Source organism: Diadema setosum, chromosome 2 (genome assembly GCF_964275005.1).
Source record: "Diadema setosum chromosome 2, eeDiaSeto1, whole genome shotgun sequence".
NCBI lineage: Eukaryota > Metazoa > Echinodermata > Echinoidea > Diadematoida > Diadematidae > Diadema > Diadema setosum.
The window spans coordinates 25763505-25789234 of record NC_092686.1 but is presented as its reverse complement, the minus strand read 5'-3'; the positions used below and the strand labels follow the sequence as shown (position 1 = coordinate 25789234).

Genomic DNA, 25730 nt, shown 5'->3' with positions numbered 1-25730 from the left:
TCATCACGTAAAATACATTCAATATGATATTTATAAAATCTTTTTGAACCAACACGCCACAACAAAGCATACATTTTATAAGCAAGCAAAGTAGTACTCCTAGGGATTGCTGGTCGTTTTTGTTGTATTGAACCCTAAAGATATACAAACCGTTTGGACAATAACAACACAATCGTATATAAAAAGAATGAACATAAACAATATTCTATCTTATTTTGTTACAGTTGTTGAAATGCTGCTCCACTATCCATCTTTAGATAAATAGGACTTTACAAAAAAGTAACGTCTGTCAATTAAGCACGAAGAGGGCATTATCAGACACGCATGTATCAAGCCACAATTAGTAGATCTACATATTAAACATGTCACGATTTTATGGAAAATGGCTTTTCATCGTTATGGATCTCTAGACTGTTATATCCGCCACATCTTCATACAATTCCTCGTCCAAGTCTCCGAAGGACAGGTATTCCTGCAAAGAGAAAAGTAAGCCCATTTGAGTGGAAATATTCTCATTTTGATTTTATACTATTTTTTTGTGATCTATTAACTTTGGATTTGAGATTATATCACAAACAGTGAAAAAGCAATAAACCGTTCAAACGTTTTCACTGATATGACATACAGGATATTGTTCTGCTGGTATATCGTTTCCGAAATATCTCGCATTTAACACTACATCACTGTGTACCGATGATGAATACCGTCCAATATTATTATATGTTAGCTCCTATCAATTTTTACACAAATTACTATTATTTGTTGTTGCTGTTTAACAAAACACTCATGTTCTGATATGAGATCAGAAGAACTGTACACTTAGAACCTAGCTTGAATTTACATTATTGCACAATTGAACATTATTTAACAGTATCTTTTTATGACGACGAACTGAAAACGCGCATTTTGTTATTTGTACAGGATGGTAATCACAACCATGAACTTTAACCCCCATAACATGTATATATATATATATATATATATATATATACATTGTATATTATATTCATATCTGTACACACAAATGAATATACATTATATATATATATATTTATACAACACCTCAGAATGATGTCGAATTGTGATTGGCCAAGAACATGTCACATGACATTCAATAGAAAATACCTATCAAACTCATTGAGAGTGACAGCCATACAATAGGCCCCTGGCATGGGCCTATTGCACGGCTCGAAGGTACTATAGCACGGCTTCGCGGGGGGCTACTAATGCATGGCCGCTCACAGAGTTCTGTGGCTCACACCCGTAGCAAAGCGCCAGCAAACTACATTGTACGTGCTGGCCGGCTGCGCTGCGCTGCCGGTAAGTCTCACAGACCAGGCGCGGCGGAGTACTGCAACGTGTACGCGCAGCTACTTTACCTAGCTAGTTGCATGTATCGCGGCCTTTATACCTACTGCTGTGTTTTTACTTTTGACTCTTATCTGCTACGTGGACCACAGTGATCCCAAAATCAAGACTTCATTTCAAGTTGAGAAACCGTAATTTGATTATTTTTCTGTGTTTTTATACAAAATCATTTTCGGAAATAGACAAAGTCTAGACCTACTACTAGATCTACAGACATCTCAGATCGGCCTAACTACAGTCAGGCCTAACTCGATCTAACGTTAGCGTAGAATGGGTATAGACCCTGCGGAGTATGTGATTCCTGTGACTGTGTGGTCGAATCATGACGAGTGTTTGAAAGCAGTACACAGGGTGGTTTACAATTCTCTGCCTAATTGTTACATTTATTTTTGGGCCTTCCTGAGTTGGCGGTCACTAATTTAGTACTGTGATTGTGGACAAGGTGTTGTATAAAACGAATAATTTATGATTTTGTTCGTGCATTGGGGCACGTAATACCGCACTCGGCGCGAGATTCGCCACTGGTCTATTCAACGCGGCGCTACGCGCCTTGTTGAATAGACCAGTGGCTTATCTCGCGCCTCGTGCGATATTCGTGCCCTATGCACTCACAACTCATAAATTATTCGTATAATATATAATGGTATTATTATCCGCGTGTTGGAATGAGAGCATGAAGACGATGAAGACAAACAAGTTGACATAATGCATTAGAATCCAACTTCATTTATTTGTAAACCACATTTTGAGCTAGAAACCAACACGCACGGTTGTTAGCTCAAAATTTGCGCTATCTTCATGACTACAAAATCCTTAAACTCAATTATGACGTAATAATGTATCATAAAATGCATATGCAAATTTTGAGCTAACAACCGTGCGTGTTGGTATGTATTTTGCGCGGCTGGTAAACGATCAGTTTGATTTGAAAATGTCTATTGGGGTGTTGCAAGAAAGTTGCAATCAATTGCAACTTGCAACTGATTTTCACTGGCCAATCAAAATGATTGTTGCATGCATGTCTTCTTAATAGGGCAGACCCTGAGCCAATCAGAACGGTTGTTTCAAAAGTAGCAATTATTTGCAATTCATTGCAACTTTCTTGCAAGACCTTATGCATTTTATGATACATTGTTACGTCATAATTGAGTTTAATGATTTTGCACTCATGAAGATAGCGCAAATTATGAGCTAACAACCGTGCGTATGCTGGTATGTATTTTGCGCGGCTGGTAAACGATCAGTTTGATTTGAAAATGTCTATGTCTTACTTCTTATGCATTTTATGATACCTTGTTACGTCATAATTGAGTTTAAGGATTTTGCACTCATGAAGATAGCGCAAATTTTGAGCTAACAACCGTGCGTGTTGGTTGCTAGCTCAAACTCTAAGCTGACAACCAGGCGCGTTTCTTTGTTATTTTTCTGTGCTGAGCTTCAAATACAAATATCACTGTTACCCTGAGGAAGATCCGTGCAAGGGTCGAAAATTTGGTTTACAAATAAATGAAGTTGGATTCTAATGCATTATGTCAACTTGTTTGTCTTCATCGTCTATATATATATATATATATATATATATATATATATATATCGAAGAATCAAGTAATGAATTATTTCGCCAATAAGAATGAGTTTATTGAACAACTTACTTGTTACAACTTTTACAACTTACTCAATACTTTATTGAGTTGTTCAATAAACTCATTCTTATTGGCGAAATAATGCATTACTAGTTTATTTCTTGATTCTTCGCTATATTGGAGCCAATACGTGAATTCGCAACATGTTTATATATATATATATATATATATATATATATATATATATATATATAAACATGTTGATAAGGTAGTCCACGTGTTGGCAAGATAAAAAGATAAGTAACAAAGCTGCAACAAAGTTCATGCTGTATTCACCAACGGTTTATTTCTTCACACAAATTTTCGAGCGTCTCGCCGCCCTTTCTCAAGTGTTGATACTGAGAGAACAATAACAAAATTAAGCCATAACAATATATTGCAACCGTGTTACCAAGGATGTGCGCTTTAAAGCCCAAAGAAAGTTCTGGTACGCCTGCAAAAGTTGTCAAATTTTGCTCCAAAATGTGAACGTGTGCCTAGGAAATGTGCGGAATAACGCTGTAATAACAAGATATTCGATGGGTAACGACGAAAATGGGAAATATTAACCAAAAACGTTCAGTCTCAGAACTTACCCGAACGGGGTCAGGCTAGACTCGGACTCGGGGATAACTCGGTCTCGCTGTGCTTGACGGCGGGATGAGTTGTATTGGTTGTCCCTCTGGATTGTACAGCGTTGTACTATGCATATGGGAGCGGCCTGTCTGGCTACTCGCAGTAAATGGTCCGAGTTGTTACAACGCGCGCATCAAAAACCTCTTTGGCGCGCATGCAAAATTAGTGTGCGCCTCTCAAGCATCTCTAAAAGCAATCAAAGACGCTTGATAAACAACAACAAAAACTTCAGAGACCGCGCGTCTCAGCAACTGAGGTAATGTGCGTATTTAGGCTTGAGGACCGCGCGCTGTCCATTTGTTTTGTACAGGATTAGCACGCACTTTCCTGTCTGCTCATCAAGGCCTCGTTTGGTACCTGTATTATAGAGTACTGATGAACATGGCGATCACGAACTGTGTGTAAATTGTCTGAAATAGGGTCGAGTTTTCCCTAAGACCGAGTTAGTCTGGAGCCTTCTGGAATAAAAGTCGGTCTACCGACTTTTATTATTTTTCTCAAAATACTCCAAAACGACTCATCATTCCGGCAAACCGCGTCAGCCAGGTAAGTTTCTTTGTAGACTCTTTCGATATATTGCAAGCAAATATGAAATGGTGTCAGACGGGTTCTCAGGCCCTTACCAGAACTTAGTTTTCACTTTAACGCATCAATGCTAGGCATCCTAACACCCAGCGCGCATCCTGGCAACAGTGTAATGTTACGTCATAATGAAATGACAATGAGTATAAAGCATACATGAAAAAACTTGGCACGACTGATACAGAAGTAATTCCTCTGAATACGCAGCTGCGGTGGTAATGTAAAAGCAGTGCATTATTTCTTTCAAAATTCAACATACACATAAATTAACTTTAATTCTAGTGTATAGATAATTTTTACATAATCTGAAATTATCATGATTAATATAAACATTCGATTTTTTAAAATCAAACTGAATCGTCACATTGATGGTTATGCAAAATATGTGCAAGCAGTTTACTATTCCTTTCAAACTTCAGCATACACATACATTAACTTCCAAATTCTGGTGAATAGATAGTCTTTAAATAATCTGAGACTATAGCATGAATATGAAATACGTGAAAAATCATATTTTTCTTCTTTTGATTAAATAGATACATCACAATACGTCTCGGAGTGGAAAAAAGACTGGTTCCAAGAAATGTTTAAAAGGAGCGTCAGCATTATATCACTCAAGCAATATAATGATAAGATCTATTGCAGCGGGGTAAACGGGAGAACATACAACAGTAAGCGGCGCACCTACTTGTAAAAAGTGTAGTTCGTGAGCCATGATAGATCTATGTTCATGCCATGTCCCTGGAAGCTCCGTGTGCGGATGATTGTTTTTAGTTCTTTCACGTGTCTTTCTTCAAATGCTTCCATGTCCTTGTATAAAATGCAACATTGCAGATCTGTTAGTGTGTGATTTGTTTTGTTGAAGTGTTGTGCGACTGGATGTTGTGTTTGACTTCTAATTATTGTGCTTTTGTGATTGTTGAAACGTTGTCTGAAGTTTGTTGTTTCTCCGATGTAGACAGCCAGGGGACATTGCTTGCATGTAAGGCTGTATACTACATTCTTGCTGTTGCAGTCCCCTGACGTAGGATGGAGGGTGTGGCCGGAGCCAAGTGTGATATCTGTATCTGTGATTTTGCGTATTCAGAGGAATTACTTCTGTATCAGTCGTGCCAAGTTTTTTCATGTATGCTTTATACTCATTGTCATTTCATTATGACGTAACATTACACTGTTGCCAGGATGCGCGCTGGGTGTTCTTCTTCTTCTTGCTTATGAGGCAGCAGCATCTAAGTAATGTCCCTCAATTGTTGTAGCCAAGTTACAGTCTGTGGAGTAGGGTGTGTCAGGTCCATGTTGTCAGGAGGTCGGAGATCAGGGCACTCACTCAAGATGTGCTGAGCAGTCTGTTCTGGTGCACCACACTGGCAAGCTGCTGACGGGTGTAGCCCACAGAACTATATAGGTAGAATGATCAAGTGGGGTCTGAAAGCATAGCCAGCGCACGCGATCTCCGCCATTTTGGTTAGTCTTTTGTTACGTCACGGCTAGCGTGCGCAGAACAGGGTTTGCAGAGTTGCAGCATAGCGCAGGCCTACGCTGACTTTTTTTTTCTTCTTTTTTACCTCCCCCTGTTCATCGCAAGCCGTGACGTAACAAAAGACTAATCAAAATGGCGGCATGTAATGTGCGCGCAACTGGCTATAAAGCTACGCGTGGGTTGTGAATGGGCTTGATCAATCTACCTATTTATATCTGTGGTGTAGCCCCCAACGATGCATGGCTGCATTGAAACGCCCAACTCCCGTTCGAATCCGATTTAGAGACACCCACTCACTCCTTGGGAGGTTTGCTCCTGGGGGGACAGATGTATCGGGCGTGACAACGAGTTGGGCAGGTCGTTGGGTGTCTTCCCAGCTTGTTCTCCATGTCTGACAGATATTGAAGTCTGATCCTCTCAGCGTTGCTGCATGGCGGGAGAAAGGGCGGCGAGACTTCAGTCGCTGATGCCGCTGACCCAGAGTTACAGAGCCCTCAACTACGTCGTGGAGGAGGTCGTCCGGGTTGCTGGAGGCCTTGGTTACCAGCCTATGTGTGTGATGTTCTCGGCGCATGGGGGCAGGAGCGATGCCTGAGAGAACAGGTAGGAATTCTGTTGGTGTAGGCCGGAGACATCCTGTTATTAATCTCATGGTGTCATTCAGAACTGAGTCAAGTTTCTTGGTGTGAGAGCTCCTACACCACGCAGGGGAGGCGTATTCCGCGGCACTGTATACCAGTGCTAGCGCACTATAGTGCGGAGAGTGGTTGCACTGGCACCCCATTTTGAGCCTGCAAGTCGGTGAAGGAGGTTGTTCCTTGAAGACACTTTTGCACTTATGGCCTTGAGTTGTTCCTTGTAGGTCAGCTGCCTATCCAACTTCACTCCAAGGTAGGTTGGTGTAGCATTGTATGGAAGAGGTGTTCCATCAAGAATGACACTGAATTGCCGATTAGCCTCCTTGGTGTTCAGGTGGAAGGCTATTACCGTTGTCTTGGACATGCTAATCTTGAGTCTCCAGATCCTGAAGTACTTCGCGATTTGTGACATATCTGCAGTGAGGGTATTCTCTACATTTGACCAGGCTCTGTCAGAGTGAAGAAGGGCAAGGTCATCTGCATAGCCATACTGTCGTGAGGTTGTGAAGGGGATGTCACTGATGTATATGTTGAAGAGCAAGGGGGATAGTACAGAGCCTTGAGGAACTCCATTCCGCAGTTGGCGTGGTCTGCTAGACTGTCCATCACTAGTCTTCAGAACGAACCTCCTGTTGGCTAGAATGTTGCAGAGGAACCTCACCATGTGGCGATCAGGGATTGTCTTTAATAATTTCAGAGTCAGACCCTGGTGCCACACAGTGTCGTAGGCTGCAGTGAGGTCGACAAAGATGGCGCCTGCTTTGTGATTCTTCTCAAAGCTGTCTTCGATGTCATTGGTCAGCTTGACAATTTGGTGGACTGTACTCCGACCATGGCGGAAGCCCGCTTGTTCATCTGGTAATTGTGGGTCAACCACAGGTTCTATCCTCGCCAGAAGGAGACGTTCCAGAAGCTTGTAAGGGACACAGAGAAGGGAGATTGGTCTGTAGCTCTTGGGGTCATCAACTGGTTTGTTTGGTTTTGGGAGAGCAATTACAGTGGCTTTTCTCCATATCTTAGGGATGACTTGGTTGGTGAAACAGCAAGAATAGAAATCTGTTAACCACTTCTGACATTTGACCCCGCAATGAATAAGGAATTCCGGTGGGATGTTGTCCGGACCTTGGGCCTTTCCACTCCTAAGTAGGGCTAAAGCATTAGCTAACTCCTCCTGAGAGAAGGGGGCCGACAACCATCCATCCACTCCCGGGGCCTGCCATAGGTTGGTAGTCTCCTGTTTCACAGATCGAGTGTGGGCCTTGTCACAGTCCTTGAATCGCCCATTGCTAACAAGTTGTTCCGCGATGGAGTTGGCTGACACAGGACATGTTCTAGGTTTGGTACTGTTTCCAGTGAGGCGTTTGAGAGTCTTCCAAGCAACTCTGCTAGAGTGAGTGAAGTCTATCCCTTGCAAGGTTTCTTCCCAACGTTTACGACGCTTCCTGTCTAGACAATCAGTCAGTTCTGAGGCTTTGGTGGAAGCCAAGTCTCCAGGTTCAGATCGCAAGAACTGGTTGTAGATAGCATCACATTCTTCGTCCCAGGTGGGGATGTTATTAGTGTCGGCGAAAACCGCGCGGGATGGAATTCGTTGCTGCCTTGATACGTTTATCGCAGAAGTCTGAGTAGGCTTGGTCGGTGCCACGGGGAGTTAGTGGAGGGAGATTGCATACGGCCTCATCTACCAAGTTCGAGAATTTTTTCCAGTCGGCCTTGCGGAAATTCCAACGCTTAACAGGCTTCGTTGTGACTGGTCGGACTGGGTTTACTGGTATGAGCAGTGATGGCCTGTGTTGTGACTTGGGAAAGGGGTCTAAGATAATCCGGTGAGGTGATGGGCCTTGAAAGTTGACAAAGGCTAAGTCAGGATTTGACGTTGTATTCCATCTGCAAGAGTGGAAGCTGTCTGGCTGTTTTGGGTCAAACAGTAATTGGACACCAGCTGTTGAAGACCAATCTTCTAGTGCAAAACCATCTGGATTAGTGGATGAGTAGCCCCATGAAGTACTGTGACTGCTGAAATCTCCAGCATAGATGCAAGGAGCACTGAAGATAGGAAGGGTATTTGGCTGGAGTCGAAATGAGGGTGGCTTGTAGATATTTATAATGGTAACCTCTTCAACTAACGTTGCCGTCCACTCCACTGGTGAGTCTGATGGACATGAAACCAATGCTTTCCAACTGTGAGTACTCTTGACAAAAGTTGCGCTGGGTGTTAGGATGCCTAGCATTGATGCGTTAAAGCGCGCATCCTTGGTAACACGGTTGCAATATATTGTTATGGCTTAATTTTGTTATTGTTCTCTCAGTATCAACACTTGAGAAAGGGCGGCGAGACGCTCGAAAATTTGTGCGAAGAAATAAACCGTTGGTGAATACAGCATGAACTTTGTTGCAGCTTTGTTACTTATATATATATATATATATATATATATATATATATATATATATCTTCATATACTGTACGTACATATTACATGTGAATGTTTTTATTATTGGGAAAATTTAATGACCAAGCCAAACCTCTTAACCATTTGTGAGGTACATTAATTATCAATCTTTATAACGGTAAGTATAATTATAAATGATTCAAAAATATTCAAAGTACACAAATATACATGAAAACGCCCCTACGCACTAATACACCTACACGCATACACATACACTGAATATACTCTTTACCTCTTGAGACCAGCAATAGACTTACACCAAAATGAATAAAGGCCGTTGCTTTAAACAAGCGGTCATTTATTGTGATGCAAACCCCGTGGTCAAGAAGAAAAAATGAAATTGAACCGGAGTAGTAAATGTTTTGTATTTTTAACAAGATGCAACTGCATTCATTACAAAGTCAAACAGTTCGTCAACTGCTCTGTTCACACTAAAATCATCATTTCATCAGCCTGGTATTATAACTTACCATGTAAGAAATAATTAACGCTCTGAGTAGAATATTTCACTCTAATGGTGAAAGAAATAATATTAATGAAACCGGTATGATAGCTTACATGATAAACCCCCATTGTCGGTTCAAGTTTCTGCAGAATAACATGATAAGCGCATCTCTCTTCCGGCTCCATTTCCCAGCAGCTGGTCATTAGAGAGTACCTATTATGCGAGGTAAAGTCAACAAACAACATTTTTTTTTTAAATAATCTATTGATGTCCATATTGATCTGTCTTTGAAATAGATTTATCCCACAAACAATAATTGGGTAAGTGTGCCATTACCTCACAAGTGTCGCATCTAGTCTGATTCAGTACAGGACAATAGGAATCAATGACAATTCTCGTCAACGAAAACAGGCAAACATATCACACAAACACAGACACACACACACACGCACGAACAAACGCATACACACACATAGATCCACTTGGAAAGGCAAATTTAATTAATTCTACTCACAATTCTTCAGCACAGTGAGAAGGGCGTGGCATCTTGTAGCCGTTTATGACCAGTTGCTTTACCATGTCCATTGTCATTTTGGGGTATGGTCTTGCTCCTTGAATATAGGTTAACGGCAAATAAAATGTTCATTTATGTTTTAATACTATATCTAAATATAAAATAACCAATGTAGTCCCTAACATTATACTCCCTATTACTAGCCACCACTCAGTTTCGATGTACATAAATCATACAGATACGTGTGTTCATGTTTGTGTACTTTCATGGTAGGCAGAGAGAACGGTGGAGAAAGCGAGAAAGATAAACGTGCATATAATAATGACGTGACGTTTATACACACACATACACACACACACACAAATATATATATATATATATATATATATATATATATATATGTTCTATGTTGTACATACATTATAAAACGTGTAAAATAACTTCACACTCTTGCTTGGTTTAGATCAACGTTCGTAAATTTCGTAATTTTATACGAATACGTAAACTATATATAAATTATAGGAACCTACATGTGTGTATATATATATATATTATATATTATATATTATATATTATATATATGTATATATATATTATATATATATATTTATATTATATATATATATATACTTCATAGATATTTAGCTTTATGCATATAAATATATATATATATATATATATATGATGGTATTATTATCCGCGTGTTGGAATAAGAGCATGAAGACGATGAAGACAAACAAGTTGACATAATGCATTAGAATCCGACTTCATTTATTTGTAAACCAAATTTTCGACCCTTGCACGGATCTCTGTTACCCTGAGGAAGATCCGTGCAAGGGTCGAAAATTTGGTTTACAAATAAATGAAGTTGGATTCTAATGCATTATGTCAACTTGTTTGTCTTCATCGTCTTTATATATATATATATATATATATATATATACATGTATAAGTATTATCTGGTATACCAAGAGTGACGATCTCCCAAAGAAGGATTCCGTAAGACCAAACATCGCCCTCTAGTGACAAGATGTTATTCTGCATTCCTTCAGGTGAAGTCCAGCGGTTTACATGGTTTAGTTCCTGCAAAGAATTACAAGCAAAGAAGAAGAAAAAAAAAAACATCGAGTGGCATATCGCATATGATAAAGTTAAACCTTCAAGAATCTACCCCTTGCATTCAATCTCACGTTAATTAACAAAGCAAGTAGGCCCTACTGTGTGTAGTGTCTTCGTTGTCTTTAAAGAGATGGTCAAGTTTTGGTTGAGGATTTAGCTTTTAACATATTGCGAGTTGATTAGAAAACCAGTTCATTAAATGTTACAGAGAGTATAATAAGAATCTACCAGTAAGAATCTACCAGTAAGAATCTACCAGTAAGAATCTACCAGTTCATTAAATGTTACAGAGAGTATAATAAGAATCTACCCCTTGCATTCAATCTCACGTTAATTAACAAAGCAAGTAGGCCGTACTGTGTATAGTGTCTTCGTTGTCTTTAAAGAGATGGTCAAGTTTTGGTTGAGGATTTAGCTTTTAACATATTGCGAGTTGATTAGAAAACCAGTTCATTAAATGTTCCAGAGAGTATAATTCAAAGAAGAATTCAAAGTTTATCTGATGAAAACTGGTTTTGAAATGGCTGAGATATCCAAAAGCAAAGTAAAACAAAGTGATCCTTATAAAAGGTGGGTCCTACCTTTTATTTGGATCCCTTTGTTTTGGATATCTCAGCCATTTCAAAACCAATTTTCATCAATAAGCTTTGGATTCCTCTTAGAATGATATGCTCTTTCATATCTCCAAAGAGGTTTTTCATTATCTCAAAAAATCTTCATCAAAAAGTTGGAAGCCTGAAGCTCCATTTCAACCGAAACTGTACCATCTTTTTGAATGGACTGCATAGTACTGGTTGAGGTGAGGATTCAGCTTGTAACGTTTTGCGAGATATTTAGAAACCACTCTATGAAATTTTAAAGAGCATACAATTCTAAGGGAAATCAAAAGATTATTTAATGAAAATCGGTATTGAAATGACTGAGATATCTAAAAACAAGGTAAAACAAAGAGATCCTAACAACAGTTGTGGCCTGCCAATCTTATTTGGATCGCTTTTTTGGATATCTCAGCCATTTGAAGGCCAATTTTCATTAAATAAATTATAACGTTGAATCCTTTTTTAAATTACATGCTCTTTCACATATCATAAGGAGTTTCTCATTATCTCACCAAAAATGTTATAAACATGAATCTTCACCTAAACCACTACTGTACAGTCCCTTTAAGCTATAGTCGCAATTCCTCTGACTTACAAGTAATATAAGGAGAGAACGGAGTAGGTCTATTTCTCTCTTCTTCTTTTTTTTTAGGCACAAGCTTCCTTTCTCGAATGAATGGAGGCAGTATTGTGGGATCAAAGCGATTCATGCAGGATTTTTAGGAGGAATATCATTTTTCATAGTTGTGGGCATTTTACTTATTTATAATTATTTCAGGAAAAAGGAAAGACATCCTTGTTATCTGTGCATCTGTTCCCTGGTAATCATTTTCAAACGAGCCTATTATGTCTCCTGTGATTGTGTGCTTGATTAATACTTACATTTCCAGCGGGTAAGATGAATGACGTCATCCCGTAGTCAGAAATCTTGCAGATTCTGTCTTCCGTCATCAGAATGTTGTGTGCACACAGGTGTCCGTGGACAATCTAAGGGTGATATCAAGTTTTGATTTCTTTCAAGATTCAAGATTCAACTTTATTTTCACTTCCATCGAATAAACAAAGAAATTATATACATTGCATATGTACAGGATATTTGTAATACTTGCAGAACGTAATTTGACAATGTACATGTGAAAATGAGAAGTAGATGCAATTACATCTTTGTTAATATATACATAAAGAGTATAATACATGTCAACTAAGGATGAGGATGTAAGTGGAGGGTCCCACTAAGAAGCAGAGCTTGTACGATGTGGGACCCTCAGAAAATACACAAGACAGCAATATAAAACAAAATAAAACGAACCGATGTCAACTGACATCAAGACGATTGGGAAGGGAAAAAGAAAGGAAAGGGGAAAAAAGGAGAAAAAAAGAAAAAAAAGGGGGGAACTACAGCACGTGACATCGTGGACGCAAGCAATCTAGATTCCATAATGTGAAATAAGTGATGAAATACAAGCTGGATTGAATATAATGCAAAACATTTTTATACGTAATTATGTTGGTAAGAATGCAGGAGAGAGAGAGAATAGACACATCGTTACATTTAGAACACAGACAGGAACATAATTAGAAGGAGGACTTATGTAAACAAAAGAGTGATGACTTGATTGAGATGATAAAGGGAAACTAACTCGGTTGGATATTGTAAGATTTCAATAAAAATAATTTTAATTTATTCTTGAAGGAGTTCAGAGATTGAGCTGTTGTAATATTGTTGTGAAGTGAATTCCAATACTTTGGCCCGTCATAGATGAATGTGTTTTGAGCCAACAAAGTTCTCAGAAATGGCAAATGGAAGTCATTTGATCACCGTGTTGGATAATTATGAACGGATTGATTTCTTTGAAACATTGTTTCAAATATGTTTGGAAGATTATTTTTGTTATAATTATACATGAATTGTCCTAGATTAAACAAATACAAATCATTGATTTTCAATATTTTATGCTCATAAAGTAGTGGGTCAGTATGGGACAAAAATGCAGTATGACATATGACACGGAGTAATTTTTTTTTGCAATAAAAGTAATTTATCTAAAAATGTTTTATATGTATTTCCCCATGCGAGAATACCGTAATTTAAATATAGCAATATTAAGGATGAATATAGTACAAGCAGGGACGACAAAGGAAAACAAAACTTAAGCTTATTAATTATACCAATATTACGTGAAATAATTTTACATATACTATCAATATGAAATTTCCATGAAAGCTTATTGTCAACTGTTATTCCAAGAAATTTTACATGGGAAACATTTTCGAGTGGAGTACCATCTAAAACAATATCAACAGACAATACCTCAGTAGAATTACTAAAGAGCATATATTTTGTTTTTTGAAAATTAAGAGATAGCTTATTTGCTTTTATCCGCTGGGCAACATTTTCTAATTCTGAATTTATTGTATCAACAAGGGTAAGAAGATTATTGTCTGAAAAAATAGATTTGAGTCATCTGCAAAGAGAATAAAAGAAAGAACATCTGATGATCTACAAAAATCATTTATGTAAACATTAAACAACAGTGGACCTAATAAACTTCCCTGTGGCACCCCACATTTAATATTTAACATTTGTGAATTACAACCATTTAGAGAGACATATTGTTTCCTGTTCATGAGGTAGCTCCTGAACCACTCCAAGGCCTTCCCGCGCACTCCATAATGATGTAATTTGTTAAGTAAAATATCATGATTGATGGTGTCGAAGGCCTTGGAGAAGTCCAGGAACAAACGAATCAGATGAGAAGATTTATCGATAGCATGTGCCACTTTTTCTATAAAACTCAATAATGCATTGTAGTGCTATGTTTCTCCCTAAGTCCAAACTGAGAATTCGAAAATATATCATTGAATTTATAGAAATTAATAGTTCTTTTATAAATAATTTTTTCAAGAATTTTTGACAATGCACTTAACAAAGAAATTGGTCGGTAATTATTTACGTCTAATTTGTCACCTTTTTTGAACAAAGGGATGACTTTTGCTGTTTTCATACTTTCGGGGAAGGTGCCTTTAAAAAGGGATAAATTAGATATATGAGCTAAAGGATCCGCAATTGACGATATTACCTCCTTTAAAAGAAAACTGCTGATGTCATCGTGTCCAGCACTTTTTTGGGAACTAAAATCAGAGACAATATTAATTATCTCCTGAGTGTATGTTGGATTAAAAAATATTGAACTAGAATTTGGTGGACCCAAAAATTCAGAAAAATGTTTTGTGGAGGGAGGAATATTACTTGTCAGGCCTTCCCCAATTGAAGAAAAATGATTATTTAAAATATTACAAATTTGATGAGGATCTTCAAAAATTTCGCCATCGAATCTAATCTTTTTAATATTTGACTTAACATTTGATTTATTCATGGCTTGCTTTAAAACTTTCCATGTATTTTGCATATCATGCCTGTAAAATTGTAACTGATTAGGATAATATTTTTTCTTTTCTATACGTATAATTTTCGTCAAAGTATTCTTATAACTAGTATATTTCAACTTTGATTGCTCAGTACGTTCCATTTTAAATCTGTAATACAAATGATTCTTTCTATTTATTGAACGCAAGAGCGATTTTGAAATCCATGGGAGCCTGGGTATTTTTTTTTTTTTTATAATTAGCTGATTTTTTTTACGTTTTGGAATACAAATGTCCAAATGTTGGATAAAAATCTTCATAAAATATTCAAAAGACAAATTAACATCATCTGCATCAAAGATACAGGACCAGTCTGCGGTGTCTAAACTAGCACCTAACCTGGCTATACTTTCATGAGTGATTCTTCATTTAAATATACGGTTGTTTTTATTATTAACTGTCTCATTTAAAGAAAAACCAGTCGAGATGGGGAAGTGATCGGTGATATCTGAGAGTACTACAAAAGAATCGGGAGGAGGAAGAATGTTACAAAAAATAATTATTATCAATAAGAGAAACGGATTCATCAACTATACGTATGGGTTTAGATATTAAGGGTAAAAAGAAAATAAAAAATCTTGCGACATATTATTGTTTTAATAAATCTATATTGAAATCACCCATTATAAAACAATTTTTATCAATAAAATGTGGGTTTTTAACCAAATCCGAAAGATAATCTAAAAATAATTTAGTATTCGCGCTTAGTGGTCTATATACTACACCTATGATTATATTTTTACTGCCTGGAACTGTGATTTCAATGAATAAAGACTCAAAGGAATCAGTCATACTGTTAAACTCATCACGAACTATATACTTAGTAATCATGATTTTGTGAAACATATATGGCAACACCTCCACCTACCCTATTTTGTCTGTTATTAACCACTAAATCGTACCCGTCAAGAGCGAATGGAAGACTGGAGTCATGAGAGAGCCAGGTTTCGGTTAAACCTACCGCCGAGATATTGTGCATAATGGGACTATTTAAAAATAACCTCAATTCTTCGAAATGTTTATTAATACTCTTAATATTAAAATGTAAAAGAGAAAAAATAGTACTATCATATTCCTTGACAACATTGTTAAATTGGGTTTGAGTAAGATCTTCAGAAGACGGACTTTGCGATTGGTTCTCTGTGTCAAAATCATAATCTAATTCTTGTGGCGATGAATTAAAACTGTCGGAAACATAATTATCAAAAAAAGTGTCATTTTGATTGATATTTGATTCGTTTTGTATAAAAGAAGGTCCTGCCAAATCAAAAAAGTCATCATCATTAATTGAATTGAATGCTGTGTCTATTGGATTGCATATTAAAGGGTGAGCGTGTTGTCCGTTCCTTGAGTCCACGAGGGCACCTGTAGAGGGCAGTAGAGAACAATTCGGCTGTGGAGATTGTTGCAATATTGCAGTTACACGTTATATCGTTGTCTCTTGACATAGCGTTATCTACAATAGAAAATAGGGTCGTCCTATACATAACATTAATACGATCTCAGTTGGCACAAACATAAAGAAAACAGTTTGTCATAAACATACTAATATATACAAAATAAGTTATAATAAAACTCCGGTAATTATTCTTTATCCATTCAATAGAAGGAACATATGTATATGATACGTATTGTGCTATGACAGAAGAGAAGACATCTCAAGTCTCATAGGGATAGGGTATATAGGGCAAATACGCGGTTGCCAAGGGCAACTCTAGGAAGGAAACCCTTGCCCGAGGAATCAATTTGGAGAGAACCAGCAATGGGCTTGTTCACAAGGAACATCTATAAATAAACCGTTTTTATCATCAATTCTATACGGATTCCTCCTCTCCCATAGCTGCAGAGCAAAAGAACACCCTATCCCTATGCCCCAAGAAGACCAATACGCTGAGACCGCCAACCGCCAGTATATATAGGGCAAGTACACGGTTGCCAAGGGCAACTCTATAGCGAACAAGGCACACACCAAACTCGAGAAAGTTACAAGTTGACATAATATATTGTAATAAACTGTGCAGCCGGTCCACTGCGTGAGTGGAGAAGAATACAATACTCGGCTGATACTGTCAGTTCAGATGGCACCCGTTTGCAGATGCAGATGTTGTGGATTTGGTTGCAATGGACGTGGTGGATTTGGTTGTAATGGACGTGGATTTGGTTGTATTAAGAAATCTATAAATGACACACTACAGAAAACCTTATTTGTATGATAATCATTTTTCATAACACTGTTGGAAAGGACAGAAATAAATAAAAAAGGCTATAAAACTTACATGATACGCCTTAATTTCGGTCTATAAAGTATATGGAAGAAAATGTGTAGGGGAACCTACAGAAAACAGATGCTTTATGGGGGTAGGTTCCAATAATGGAAGTCACGTACACATCTACACGTGTGTGTGTGTGTGTGTGTGTGTGTGTGTGTGTCTAGGACAATTTGTTAGCTGCACTCCAGTTTCTTAAAGGCCATGTCACACCTTTCCGGGCAAGCCTTGCGTGCGACTTGCGAAGACCAATTTTTGCTACCCGGAGGTCCCCACAGATGACCCGCACATGACAGTACCTAGCACGTGCCTCACCGGTAGTTACCCGGGGTTGCGCACGCAAGTCCTATTTTTTTTTTCAAGATTTTCAAGCACCTGGGACAATTTTTGCAGGTGGACAAGGATTTGGGCGAGTTTCGCATGCGTCTTACCTGCTGGACCCGTGCTACTTACGTGCATTCCGTTTGACCTGCGTGTCGAGTGGCGAGGGAGACCTGACAACTCGGTGAAGGAATCCCTGTGAAGGAATTTGATATGGCAGAAGTCCCAAAGAATGTCATTATCTTGGCCGCAGCCGACGCTCAACAGACCAGCGCAGAAAGGCAGTAACTAACCCTCAGCATGCACACAATTTGCTCGTATAGCTCGCTCCAAGCCCGCAGAACTGATCAGCCACACGGATATTTGCAGTTTCCACACCGTTCCTTGCCAGTAAAACACCCGTATTAATATGCTCGTAGAATGCCCGCATTTGACACGCGCTTCCCACGCATAAGCATACGTACGTGCTTCAACTTCCTGTGACTTGCGGCAGCTATACGGGCCTCCCACTGGTGTTTTGCGTGGACCTCTCTTTGTTGGTATACGACTGACCCGGAAAAAGTTTTGGTCATGATCAAAACTTGGCTGTGGGTAGATCAGACTTGCGTGCACACCTCCGGGTAACTACGGGCGAGATACACGCTAGGGACGTACTTTCAGGTGCGGGCTAACTGCTGAGAGCTCTGGGTAGCAAAAATCCCCCCCCCCCCCCCCCGGCAAGTCAACCAGCAATTAAGGCTTCCGCAGACACGGTGTGACAAGGCCTTGATCACGCTTTAAACTCGTTCCGGTTGAGTCGCGGGGTTTTGCCCGCAGAGGCACACGCAGAACACAAGTAGCAGGCCCTTAGCGGCAGCACCTCGCAGGCAACTCCTATGCAGGTACTTCGCAGTCCCTGTTTGTTGCTCGTAACTGAAAGCTCTCACGTAGGTCACACGGAATCCAGCAAGTAGTAGGTAAGTAGCACGCGTCTAGCAGGGAAGACGCAAGTACGAACTCGCCAACATTCTTGTCCGCCCGCAGAAAATTCCCAAGCGTGCTGGAAAATCCCTATAACTCGCTACAAACCCGCGTAGCTTACCCGGAAAGGTGTGACAGGGCCTTTGATGCGTGAGTTTACTATTGACTGTATCAAGAAGCATAATGCTATCTTGTGAGAAACACAACATAATATAACATAGAATTATAGACGAATAAAGACAAAGATTAATGCAAATCTAAGTCAGTAATATATCAAAAGCAATGGGAAGTTCTAATACAGGATCGTTTGGATACATTGGATCATTGCGTTATGAGTCGAGGAAGGAGAATGGACGCCAAATGAGAATTTAACACAATGCTCATCAAAATACATGAAGTATACTCCACGTCTCGTGTATTCACAGTCAGTGAATTAAATTAAGTCCACGTCTCTTCCGTTGATGGCGAAGATGTCATACATGACATTGGTCAAGCAAGAATCAAATCTAATCCAAAAAGGGAAGTTTACAAGGCATTCATGGCAGTTGTAAGGGACAAGTGATTATGTACACAAAGACCAGAACATAATGAGCTACAGGTCAATCTTTGGGGATAAAAAGGGAAGTAGATGTTACAATCCCATAGGATTAACAGAGCAGCATCATTCAAGTTCCCACTCTTAAAACATAGAACTGACCCGGAAAGGGTCCGTTGGGGTCACACCCCGTTCCGGGTCAGAAATGACAAGGAATGGGGTCAGATATGACCCCATTCAGAGTCATGAATTGGGTCAGGGTGACCCATTCCGGGTCTTCATGACCAAATTCCAAGTCATTTTTGACCCGGAACGGGGTGTGACCCCAACGGACCCGCCAAGTTCAGGGTCAGTTCTGACCCGGATTTTTTTTATTTATTTATTTATTCATTTATTTTTTAGAGTGCGGACGCTAGAAGAAATATAGGCCTACATTCTCAGAATCAATCTGACAGGCGACTAGATGGAGCTGTTCTTGTGATCTTTTCACAAAACATCTCTCGAGTTATGTGGTACACCTCAGAAAATGGGGTTTAACGCTTCCTGAACCATTGCATAAAGTCCCACCTTCACGCCTCCTCCTTCGTCTTTATCCCGGTCCTCTTCAGCCTATTCCTGTGGCCTAACTGGCCTTCCACGCTTATCTGTTTTTTGTTTTTGTTTTGTGTGTGTGTGTGTGTGTGTGTGTGTGTGTGTAGGTGTGTGTGTTTTAATAGAGCTGCCTTGTGTGCGTTTGTGTTTTTGTGTTGTGTGTGTCTATGTGTTTCGGCTATACTATGTTTCGGTCTTTCCTATTCATAGGCAACATGGCCAGCTTGTTAGTTCGGTCAATGTAATCACTGTTAATGAGGTGTCTGCAAAATACCAGCTTTACTTTTGAACAATTAACACCTTTCTCAATTTCCGGCAATTCTACTTTGTGTTGCCATAAAATCATATTTAATATAGGCCTACTTCAGTTCATTGTATTTTGCCTTTAATACTACAATGTACCAAGTTGCCTGCATTGCTTTTGTGTAATCATAATATTCAAAATCATGCATGTATACTTGTACCTTTGTATATTAGAAATGAAATAAAATGAAATCAAAAAAAAAAAAAGACGAACGAGGTTCAGTCTGGCTTGTTCTAATTCGTTCTGGCACGTAACTCGCTATATATTCTGCCGGTTTTTAGTAAACAAAAGTAAAAGCAGAACTATTTCCTTCACAATTTCACATCACTGGGGTTATGACAACGTCTATAAAACCGTTAGGGGCCTACTATGCAAGCAAAATAAAAACGTTCATTCATGACACACTTAGAAATAATTGTATAAACAGTTAGTGAGTCTGCATTATATCAAAAAGATTAACGTTTGCTCTTTATTTTTGTAAAATCACCTTGTTGGACGCAAGAAATTCCATCCCTTTTGCCACTTGCCAGGCGTACTTCAGTAACTGGGATTCATCAAAGCGGGGTCTTGGTGGCTTGATGTTGCCGTAAGGAGATTTTGAGGACTGGAGATTAAACTGAAGAAAAGTCAGCAGTGTCCCACCGGCAACAAACTCGTATATGATGGTACCTGTATGACGTCAGAGTATTCGTATTCACAGAAATCAAGCTATAAGCAAGCTCCCTCGTGGAGACATTATGTTGAATATCTGATAATAACGTTTGATTTGTTTAAGATTTATCATGGTCTAATTTTATGTTGGTATTGTCTGGGGCAAATCATTTTATTTTTATTAGTTTCCAATTTTTTCTTCTCTTCCTTTCCATTTCTTTTTAGAACGCCTGTTCAGTTTACGAAAAGTTTTAGCTCTTTTTTTCTTGAATATTACCAACCTAATAAACATGTATGTAGCAAATCAATGACATTTAAGTTACTGTAATTAACTGAATAAAGAAATTAATTTGTTTTAACTGTGTTGTTTTTTTCTTAAAAAAAAAAACAACTACGGTGAAATCACAATATGTCGGACAAAAAGACGAGGCCTATGCCACTATGTCTATGAAAGTGTAGGAGGCATGCAATAATGGTCCATGAGATGATATTGGGCATTTTTACATGCGCCATTCACTGCTTACATAATAGGACGATTGACTGTGAGACAGAAAGCGAAATGACCCTCCTTTGAGGGTTCGATTCTACATGTAAAAAAAAAAAAACCTGTACAGTGTATCTACTATTCATTCTTAGAAAAACAAAAAATGTATATAATTGATAAGGAATGAAATGTAACAATTAACCTGTATAGATTGTCACTCTTCTCTCTCTCTCTCTCCCTCTATCCCCTTCTCTCTCTCACACACACATACACACAAACACACACACACACACTTAGTCTATTGATTATTTAGACACAAGTTTGTATCAACTTATCTTATGATCACAACGAAATTTACTATTGATACAAAATCTTCCGTTCAATCAACGTAAGTGGTATTTCGTTGACTTCATCGGCCCAACTGATATTCTAACTTTTGAGAACAAACAAACAACAGTGAAACAAACAACAGTCAGGTCATCTAAGTATGTGGCCTTTAAACTGGGGGGGGGGAATATGCCTATAATAATGATAGTGTTGTTACGACAATGTATACATAATCATCCTGTTTGACTTCAAATTCTTTCCTTACGGTGAAAAAAAAAGTGATAATTTTTTTTCTCTCATCTTTTTGTTTCATTGTAATGAATATTGTATGTATGTATTATCTTATTGATTGTACCACTTCATGTTTTTCTGTATATCATACGGACTTGCTGAAAAACAGCCCAACGGCTGAGTGCAAGTATTTTAACCCGTGTATAAGTAAAACAAACAAGCAAATAATTACGAGGTAGTCAGAGAGGAAACATTGGAAAAGTTTGAAGAAAAAAAAAAACGAGCCAACAAAAACCAAGCAAAACGGAAAAAAATAGTTCATTCGTCCACGGCCAACTGTGTTCCTGTTTATAACCGCCATAGAGGTGTAATTAAGGGTGACGTCCGAAAAATCCACTGGAACTGGCCATAACAGATTGCTTCAAAACGGGTCATTTTATGCTTGTAATCTCAACTGACTTTTGTCTGTGTGTCTCTATTTATTTGATGTGATCTGTATTTGTGTGTGTTTTTCTTTTTCATGGAAACATATTAGGAGTACTTACGATATTTGTTACAATATCCCAGACACCTCACAATATATAGATTGTGTTGGAGTTCTTGCAAATATTTCACCACTTGCATAAGGTCTGGAATATTATCTGCACAGCGGAATATAACGAGGTAAAATGTCATTATGATGATTAGATATGCTGCATCAAACTTTCAGAATGAAACAAATATCATTGTTATCTCAAACCACTGTAAGAATGCACTATAACCGAAGAGATTGATTTTTAACTCAATCAGAAAAAAAAAAACTTTTGTTATGACAAATTACCAAGTTGTCCTTACCCAACCCGTCGTTCATTTATTATTTAGAAAATACAAGAAATTTCATAGGCACAACAGCAACAATAACAACAACAACAACAACAACAAGAACAACAAACATCTTCAAAAACATCAGGGCAGGATGTCTGGAATTTCTCCTCCCGCCTTTATAGACAATATAAATCTATCCATATATTTAAAAAGAGATTTAGAGATAATGATTTTGAAATGGATGCATGGTTGGCAATTGAATACGTGAATATAAAAACGACCACGTTACATACATCATGTGCATGTATAGGAAGGAATGCAGTTTAAATAAAACTATTTAATCAATGAAATAAAATACCATGTAATTTCATAAAAGTAGTTATAGTCATAACCTGTGATCTGCCTCAGGGCTACCGAAGTCACTCCCTCTTTTGAGCGCAGTTCACCCTTCCACACGTCGCCGAACTTCCCCGTGCCGATGCAACCAAGCCCAGAAAAGAACGTCAAATTTTCAGATTCTACTGCAGCCGTGCTTGGTGTAAGTCGTTGATACACAGCCCTACCTGTTAATCAAAAACAAATACTTCGTCATGCTTCTATTGACAGTCTGTACCTTCTTGTCTTCACACTTAATGAATTAGTATGCTCCGATAGTGAATTCGAGTAACCGGATTTTGAATTTGATTGCGGATTCAGTGCTGCGAGCGTGGAATGCTTGAAATCGAACGATGGGAATAGGAACTTGAATGAAAAAAAAATATGAAATTGGTCGGTAAAACCTATATTATTATTCTGAAGGAATAAATACCTGTTCTCACGGATGCATTTTCTTTTTCTGAATCATAAGAAATACTTTGATTACGTTATTTTCGGTGAATTCGTACTAAATCCACACCTCTAATTAGTACGCCCCTCCAGATCACGTAAGGCAAGTATGCGCTGTGACATTGATCATTTTGTGAAATATCTCCTTGTAAATTTGATTTCACAAAAGGATGTTTTTTTTTTTCTACCAGGCTGACCTGAATATGAACATCATTATACATATAGGCCCATTATTGATTTTCTTTCTTTCTTTTCTTTTTCTTTTTTTTTTTTGGCCTGAGTGAGCATAAGTAAGAGGAGACAGGACGGCTTTGGGGATAATTTCCACTACTTCCTAAAAAAAAAAAAAAAAAAAAAAGGAAAAAATGGACGGCGACGATACAAGTTTTATTTCATGAAGTACTGTAATAATCTGGCACAACAAAATAATACATATTAAAAGGCAATATATTAAGGAATGATAGGGAATATTGATAGCAGTTACATTTTCTCTCAAGATCTCACTAGACTGTAATGACCGTGCAAATTTTAGGGGAGGGGAGCAAGAATACCTAAAAATGTCGAAAAGTTAACACGCAAACGACGGTGTTTTTGCAATTTAGGAATCGGAGTATACTGGCGCACACTTTTAGCAATTTTTGCACAAACACTCACACATGCACACACAAATAAAGATCTTTAAAGTTCCAGGGGGTGAGAGCCGGTAACTTACGCGATAACACATTAGTAACTCCCCTTTCGTATTACTCATTTTTCTTCATTTTGCTAACATCCGAACACCCTATTCAACCACGCCCTCTTCATTGATTTATAGATGGCGCTGTTCATTCTGTTGGTCTCGTGAACCTTCTTTGCCCACTGTCGTCGGTCTCGTGAACCTCTTTTGCGTAGTGTCGGTCTCGTGCACCTCTTTTGCGTAGTGTCGGTCTCGTGATCTCTTTTGCGTAGTGTCGGTCTTGTGGGTTTTGTTTGCGTAATGTCGGTTTCATAAGCCTCTTTTACGTAGTGACGGTCTCGAGGGCTCTACTTCAGTGTCGAACTCATGGGCTGTAAAACCCGTGGGCTCATTTTACTTGATGTCGAACTCGTAGGCTGTATGACTCGTGGGCTGTATGACTCGTGGGTGTCGGTCTCGTGGCGTGTACTCGTGATTTCTCATGTGTGTTCAGGGTATGCCAATAAGCACTAAAAACACATACACGTCCACACACACGCACGAATACACACACAAACCCACACTGTCTTGTATTATTATGTTAGCTGCCAAGCCAAGAATGATTAGATTCACTGAGAAGAATAATTGGCGCATTTTGTCTGAAATATTTGGTCTCCACTTGATATTGTTATCATACATGCAAAAATAAAAATCAAATATACACGAACACGATTAATGACGGCTGATAGCTAAAGAGTTATTGATTTTTATGCCTTCAAAACAACAAGATTAATGTGTGTTAAAAGGCGACACTCTACCTTTGGTTCCGCTTTCGATCATCTCATACGTGCTGTTCTCGTTGTCCCCGGATATGCCTGTCCTTTGGTACAAACAGGGGCAAAATTGATGAGGTATGAATATTAGTGTAATTTTGTACTTATACAAGAGAAGCGATACTGGAAGCGTATGAACTTGAATTTGGAATCAATTTAAAGGAATTATACCGTATACCATTTGCAGATGAAATAAAAACCAAGCTTTAGTGTTTCAAAATAATTCTAGGGATAGAAACAACAAAATATGTAAAAATGTTAATCAGTAAAATCAATGTTAAGTATAATTGCTAAAATATACAAAATGTGAACCATGGTTATAATATTTTTTTTCTAGAACACTGTGGAATAAACCATCTACAGTTATGGTTTATTGAGAAAAAAAAAAATTATGTTTGTAGTATATGTGGCAGGGTGTTTTGTGAAGCAATTAACCTTCACATATGCATCAAATGTGATAACTTTCCTTCCTCCAGTTCGGTATGAGTACTGTATTGCTTCTCAATAACTTATTCATTATGTCGTAATCACGTTCTTTATGTCTACTTCTATCTTTCCCTGATTATCCACCTCTCTGCCTTTCCTTCTCTGTCAATCTCTAAGTCTATACCGCGAATATGTAAATATTATGTGTATATAGTTATATCAAATATCACATTGTGTACGATGTTTATTGTGTATATAGAATATTTCCAAAGATACAATTTGACTTCTGATATAAATTGTCTGCAGGCAGTGATGATATCACAATGATCTCTGTTGTGAGATCTTAATTGTCCGATGCGGCCACTACTCACGAGAGTAATTTGTAAACAATCTATACTCTGTATGACTTGCTATATTCTTTCCTTCTCTTCTTATCTGCTTTCAGTAATTCTTATAAGCAAAATGTTGACTACCATGTCATGGTCCATGTGTTGTTCTTGTTTTGAATATGGATAAAATTAATTTGTGTCCACATAAAAATGTCCAATGTCGGTATTATTTACCTGACGAGTTCAATTCAGAATTTATTATTCATGAACATTCTTTCAGTGTATTACACGTTACTGCTCGCAGTCTT

At 38.2% G+C, this 25730-nt stretch overlaps 1 protein-coding gene across 1 annotated transcript; it reads right to left on the bottom strand.

Moving 5' to 3' along the window:
- Positions 1-399: 399 nt before the first annotated feature.
- On the bottom strand, positions 400-24712 carry LOC140241263 (tyrosine kinase receptor Cad96Ca-like). The gene is made up of 9 exons (XM_072321014.1): positions 24653-24712; positions 22747-22917; positions 22096-22191; positions 20345-20526; positions 12336-12440; positions 10704-10818; positions 9736-9832; positions 9335-9434; positions 400-472 (listed from the first exon to the last, which is right to left on the bottom strand). Exons 1-9 carry the CDS (start codon positions 24672-24674, stop codon positions 407-409), a joined length of 954 nt encoding a protein of 317 aa, XP_072177115.1. The 5' UTR covers positions 24675-24712; the 3' UTR covers positions 400-406.
- Positions 24713-25730: the final 1018 nt, after the last annotated feature.

Excerpts from the sequence above, each read along its gene's own strand:
- LOC140241263 (XM_072321014.1), bottom strand. The coding sequence starts at position 24,674 with ATGATCGAAAGCGGAACCAAAG. Across the intron at positions 22,918-24,652 it reads GATCGAAAGCGGAACCAAAG|GTAGGGCTGTGTATCAACGA; the intron begins GTAGAGTGTCGC and ends TTTGATTAACAG. Across the intron at positions 9,435-9,735 it reads TCTCACTGTGCTGAAGAATT|GTACTCTCTAATGACCAGCT; the intron begins GTGAGTAGAATT and ends CTCGCATAATAG.